Below are 6,438 nucleotides of genomic sequence, written 5' to 3' on the forward strand. Positions count from 1 at the left end.
CTACCCAGGCGGGTCTCGAACTCGCAGGCTCAGGCAATCCACTCACCTCAGCCTCCCAAGTCGTGGGATTACAGGCTGAGCCACCGAGCCCAGCTCAAAGTGTCTTCTTTAAATTCTTTTTTTTTGAGTCAGATTCTCACTCTGTGGCCCAGGCTGGAGGGCAGTGTCACGCTCCCGGCCACCGCAGCCTCGACCTGCTGGGCTCCGGCGATCCTTCCGCCTCAGCCTTCCAAGTAGCTGGGACTACAAGCAGGCCCCACCATGCCTGGCTCATTTTTTGATGTATTGTAGAGACGAGGTCTCGCCAAGTTGCCCAGGCTGGTCTCAAACCCATGAGCTCAGGCAATCCTCTCACCTCGGCCTCCCAAAGTGCTGGGATTATAGGCGTGAGCCACCACGCCTGGCCTAAATTCTTTTTTTTTATAAATCACTGATTGAAGACTGCACAAATCTTTAAATTCTTTGCTCACAGCGGGCTGTGAATCTGTCTCCCTCACAGGAGGCTGGCCTCCTGCACCAGCCCCTGCCGTGTTCCCGGGATCTCTTTGCTCAGCTTACTCGAAAGAAGCTCCCGCAGGGAACCGCAGAAAAATTGCAGCGCGAAAACCCACCTGACTTTAAGTCTCTTTCTGCCAGGGGCGCGTGGCGGCTTCCTGCAGTAAAACAGAGAGGGTGGAGGCTCAGGGAGCGCGTGGTGACGTTCTCTGACGACACCCTGCTGGGGACGCTCGTGTAATCAAGCCTGAAGCATGAGGGCTCCCCCGAGGAAGAGGAAATCGAGTTAAATGTCCTGCTTCCCCGTGTCACCAGCCACATGGTACTCATGGCCACCATATTGGACAGTCCAGACGTGGGACATTCCCGCAGAGGGTCCTAAGACCCTAGGGCAGAGGGTCCTAAGACCCCCAGCTGGCATGTCGGGTCGGGGACAGGGAACAGTGTGTCCTGCACAACAAGGTGACAAATGCTTTGTGTGTGTGTGTGTGTGTGTGTGTGTGTGTGTTTTGAGTCGGAGTCTCACTCCGTCACTCAAGTTGGACTGCAGGGGCCACTCCAGGCCACCGCAGCCTCGACCTGCTGGGCTCCGGCAATCCTCCTGCCTCAGCCTTCCAAGTAGCCGGAACTACAGGTGTGCGCCACCACACCCGGCTAAGGTTTGGATTTATTGTAGAAACAGGTCTCGCCAAGCTGCCCCGGGCGGGTCTCGAACCCACAGGCTCAGGCCATCCACTCGCCTCGGCTTTCCAAAGTGCTGGGATGACAGGCTGAGCCACTGAGCCCGGTCACAACAAATCCTTTTATTCATTTATTTATTTTGGTCAGAGTCTCACTCTGTGGGCCAGGCTGGAGTGCAGTGGCGCAATCACGGCTCACCACAGCCTCGACCTCCTGGGCTCAGGTGATCCTCCCGCCTCAGCCTCCCGAGTAACTGGGACTCCAGGCGCCACCGCGCCCGGCTAATTTTTCTATTTTTTGTAGAGACGGGGTCTCGCTATGTTGCCCAGGCTGGTCTCAAACTCCTGGCCTCAGGTGATCCTCCCTCCTCGGCCTCTCGAGTAGCTGGGACTCCAGGCACCACCACACCCGGGTGATTTTTTTATTTTTTGTAGAGACGGGGGTGTCGCTCTGCCGCCCAGGGTGGTGCCAACCTCCCGGCCTCAAGCGACGCTCCCCCCTCAGTCACCCAAAGCACTGGGACGGCAGGCGTGAGCCACCGCGCCCGGCCGACCGCCGAACGCAGGAGGTGTCTTGCAATGGCTCCCATTCCGGGCAGCCCCCTGCCGGCGTTTCAGCCTCCCTGGCGGCTCACCTGTGAGCTCGGCCGACACGATGGTGCCGTAGGGAGCCACGGGGAGGCCACGTCCCTGCAGCTTTGCCCGGAGGCCCTGTTGCAGGAGCGCCTCTTCCAGGCCGGGACTCAGCGTCTGGAAGGTTCGCCGCAGGAAGCGCAGCTGGAAATGCACGAGGACGCTGGCGTTCCCGGCCCTGTAGGGGGGCAGAGCATTGGCGGGGGAGGGGCTCCTCCCTGCCGGAACCTTCTGGAGCCTTCCAGAATCCTCCAGACTCTCTCGGTGCCTACAAAGCCTCCCGCCCCAATGTGGGTCCCGACTCACCCGTAGTTCAGCACCGCGCAGCCCAGGCAGCTGGCCTCCAGCTCTGTCTTCTGGAAGCTACTCACAAACTACAAGGGAAACGAACCCGCCAGTGCCACGGCCCACGGCCCACGGGCCCTGCCAGGTGGAGCCGGCCCGCCCTCCGCAGCACCCCCAGAGAGGGGGCCCGCCCCATGGAAAAGCGCCTCCCTGTAAGCCCAAGACACGCAGCCGGTCCACGGAGTCACGTGGGCCAACGGATGGGGCGTTCGGAAGTTATTCACGTTGAAACATGGCCCGTGGACGGGGGTGGCTGGACCACGGGGGCGTGTCCCTACGACCGAATTTCGTCAGACGCACAAGGAGTGAATTCCGTTCCAGGCGTGGATGCCAAGGACGGGAGAGACACCCGCACGCCTGTGTCCACGCGGCCAAGGGCGGAGACGGCCCCAGGGCCATCAGGAGAGGATGGAGCCACACGGCGTGGCCTGTCCACATGGGGACCCAACTCGGCCACGGACAGGAAGGAGGCTCTGACCCAGGCCCTGGCGTGAAGGGACCTGGAGGACGTCACGCTTCATGAGACTCAGACGAAGAAGGACACCCAGGGTGGGCCTCTGTTTAAGTGAAATGACCCGAATAGGCCAGGCCACGGAGACGGGATGTGGATTCGTGGGTGCCAGGGCTGGGAGCAGGGGACAAGGAGTGACAGGGATGGAAGTGGGCTTCTCTTTGGGGTGACAGAATGTTCTAGAACTAGAGAGAGGTCATGGTGGCACCACGTTGTCCACGTGCTAAATGCCATTGAATTGTACACTTTATTGGGTTTTTTTTTTTTTTGAGTTGGAGTCTCACTCGGTCGCCCAGACTGGAGTGCAGTGGCCGCTCCCGGCCACCGCAGCCTCGACCCGATGGGCTCCGGCGATCCTTTTGCCTCAGCCTTCCGAGCAGCCGGAACTACAGGCGCGCGCTACCATGCCCAGCTCATTTTTGATTTATTGTAGAGACGAGGTCTTGCCAAGTTGCCCAGGTGGGTCTCGAACCCGCAGGCTCAGGCAAGCCACTCACCTCGGCCTCTCAAGGCGCGGGATTACAGGCTGAGCCACCGAGCCTGGCTAAACCTCCCTTTTTAAAGTGTTCAATTCCGTGGATTCTTTTCATATATTCACAGAATTGAGCAAACCTCGCCACCATCAATGCCAGAACTTCCCATCACCCCCAAAGGGAGACCCGTCCCCACCCGCTGTCACTCACCACCCCCCCTCCCCAGTCCCCAGCCCCCATGGATCCACATCCTCTCTCCGTGGACTGGCCTGTCCTGGACATTTCATGTCAACGGAGTCACACCCTGTGTCCTTCCATGTCTGGATTCGGCAGAGCATGAGGTCCTCAAGGTCCCTCTATGCTGTGGCCTGTGTGGCCTCCTTCCTGTTCGTGGCCGGGTCATGTCCACGTGTGGACGGGTCATGCTGTGTGTCCATCCCCCCCTTGGTGGACACGGGCTGTCTCCCTCTTTGGGCTGTCATGCCGGATGGTGCTGCGAACACGCGTGTGCGTGTTTCTGTGTGGACACAGGTGTCCAGGTCTCTCAGGCAGACCCCCAAGAGTGGAACTGGGGGGCTCCCATGAGACTAGATCTGACCCCCAAGAGCCACCAGCCTGTTTCTCACAGCAGCTGTGGGTTTCCCGTTCCCACCAGCCAGGCAGGAGCCACTAGAACAAAACGTAAAACCCCTGAACGTGGCCGACACGTCCCACGAGGGTCAGTCCCCACCGGACACAGCCCTCCCGTGCACGCACCAGCCCCGGCCGCCTGGCTTCTCCTGCGCATCGCGCAGGCCCAGCCTCCTCTGGGACAGCCTCCACCCCGGCCTCCCTGCCTCCAGCTGGGGAAGCAGCCCTAGGCCAAAGCCACGTGGCCACCCGCCTTGCCTCCCACACGTGGGCTGTCCTCACCAGCACCTCCAGGGCCGCCGTCAGCGTGCGGTAATAATCCGAGGCCTCCTGCCGCAGGCTGCCCGCCCAGCGGATCCCCCGCAGCTCGGCCGTGTGGGCCACGTGGACGCCCTGCGCGGAGAGGAGGGCTGGGCGGGACCAGGGCCCGTGAGCGCGCCCACCGGGCGGCCCAGGGCTCAGCCGCGCAGACCCCGTCGCCTGCACCCGCTCCCGCACCGCTGTCCTCAGGCGCCGTGGCCAGGGCTGCCCTCCACCCCCAGGAGCGTCCCGGTCTCGGGATGGACTCTGCGGTCACCCACCCAAAGGTCCCCGGTAGAGCACAGTGCCGTATAGAGCCAACGCCTGGGCCAGGCGTGGTGGCTCACACCTGTCATCGCAGCACTTTGGGAGGCCGAGGTGGGAGGATGGCTTGAGGCCGGGAGTTCAAGACCAGTCTGGGCAACAGAGCAAGACCTCGTCTAAACAAAAAGGTGGAAAAACTAGCCTGGTGTGGCAGCACCTGTTGTCCCAGCTACTCGGGAGGCTGAGGCGGGAGGGTTGCCTGAGCCCAGGAATTGGAGGCTGCAGTGAGCTGTGATTGTGCCACTGTACTCCTGCCTGGGTGACAGAGTGAGACCCGTCTCTTAAAAAAAACTTTTTTAGCCGGGCTCGGTGGCTCAGCCTGTCATCCCGCGCCTCTGGGAGACCGAGGTGAGTGGATGGCCTGAGCCCACGGGTTCGAGACCCGCCTGGGCAGCGAGACCTCATCTTTACCATAAATCAAAAAGTCAGCCGGGCGTGGTAGCGCGCGCCTGTAGTTCCGGCTACTCGGAAGGCGAAGGTGGAAGGATGGCCGGAGCCCAGCAGGTCGAGGCTGCGGGGGCCGGGAGCGGCTACTGCACTCCGGTCTGGGCGACAGAGTGAGACTCCAACTCAAAAAAACCCCCAAAAAAACAGGAAGGTAAAAATGCTACCATGGAAACCCTAGACTCTCCCTCCTTTCAAAACCCTGCTGGTCAGATTCCATGGTGGACCACGAGAACCCGACCTGTTCGGCTCTGACCCACCATGAAACTGCCACCCCACCCACCCTCTCCCACCTCTGAGTCTTGGCTCAGAGCGCCCCACCTAGCATACCCTCCTCGAGCCTCTCCCAGAAGCAAGCCTGACTTTTCTCAAGGTCTGGCCAAGCCTGGCTTTCCCTGGCGGCTTGGCCCGTGCTGCAGCGACCAGGCCTGCTGACCTGGGCCACAGAATCCAGCCCAAGGGCGGCCCAGACACAGCCAGGGCCAGCGCTCAACGGCCCCACCTGAGCCCACACCGTGACAGACACTGTGCCCGGCCACATCCCTCCCCGACCTCCAAGGAGCCCAGACACAGCCTCGCACCCCCTTGGCCCAGCACCCCTAGCAGTCAGTTCCTTTTCATCAGAGACGGCGTGAGACCTGAAACCACCCGTGGGGCCCGCCTTTGGCACTGTCTGGTTGTTTCGTGTGTCATCCAGGGGGACCCTAAAAGACAGGCTCGCTCTCCCTTTCGAGATCCCCTTCCCCACTGAGCCACGTGTGGTATGGGGAAAGAACACGGGGGCAGAAGGGTTTTCCCCGTGCTCGCCAGTGACCGTGTGACCTCGAACAATGGCCTCTCTGGCGTCCATTCTCTCATCTGTGAAATGGGATGCCAACCCCACCACCTACCTTAGTGGACTCTCGGGAGGGAGGGGAGGGAAAAGCATTCACATCGGGGTCTCCGTGCCCATCGGGGTCTACATGCTCAATGCCAGATTCCTCCAACGCCCCCTCCCCATCCCCTGCACCGGCCCCAGGTGGAAAGGAGCCCCCTCCCCTCACCCCCCCAGGAAAGACCACCATACCTGGTGCCTGCCACCGCTCCGTCGTTCTTCCCAAGGGGCTCGTCCAGCTCCACGCCACACCACTCGCCCTTGGCAAAGTCTGTCTCCCCCACGTACCGCACCACACCAGTCTTCGTCCCGCCCACCTGTCGGCACACAGAGAGACTCGGGTCCAGAGGACGCCACGGGCACGGGCAGAGAAGGCATGGGTACGCAGCCCAGGCTCAACCCATTCCTCCCGTTCAGCACGCAAGGGAGTCGGGCAGTTGGGAGGGATACACGTGAACCACTGCCTCCTAGGGCCACGCCATGCAAGAACACAGGCTCTGGAGACAGACACACAGAGCTGCCTTCAAACTCTGCCACTGACAAGCTGTGTGAGCTTAAGCAAGTTACCTAAGCTCTCTGAGCTTCAGCATTGCCATCTGTAAAAATGGCTTTTGTGAGAAGTACTATATGGACAATGTATGGTACCTAATAGAGCCTCATGTTACCCTTAAAAAGGATTTTTTTTTTTTTTTTGAGTTGAAGTCTCACTCTGTCACCCACACTGGAGTG

The 6,438-nt window shown here is 60.9% G+C and overlaps 1 protein-coding gene across 1 annotated transcript in view; it reads right to left on the reverse strand.

The window, feature by feature from the left end:
- The window catches only part of LOC103252254 (transmembrane protease serine 9-like), a gene marked incomplete at both ends in the record, with an annotated part of 9,223 nt that extends 3,197 nt beyond the window's left edge, over nt 1-6,026 (reverse strand). Inside the window, 5 exons of the mRNA XM_021709010.1 lie at nt 612-653; nt 1,811-1,986; nt 2,115-2,182; nt 4,050-4,177; nt 5,879-6,026. Coding sequence (XP_021564685.1) covers nt 612-653; nt 1,811-1,986; nt 2,115-2,182; nt 4,050-4,177; nt 5,879-6,026 — 562 coding nt within the window. The remainder of the gene's footprint in view (nt 1-611; nt 654-1,810; nt 1,987-2,114; nt 2,183-4,049; nt 4,178-5,878) is intronic.
- Between the last annotated feature and the right edge of the window lie 412 nt (nt 6,027-6,438).

This window comes from Carlito syrichta, unplaced genomic scaffold, assembly GCF_000164805.1.
Source record: "Carlito syrichta isolate Samal-C Ts95f unplaced genomic scaffold, Tarsius_syrichta-2.0.1 Scaffold153910, whole genome shotgun sequence".
In the NCBI taxonomy this organism is placed as follows: domain Eukaryota; kingdom Metazoa; phylum Chordata; class Mammalia; order Primates; family Tarsiidae; genus Carlito; species Carlito syrichta.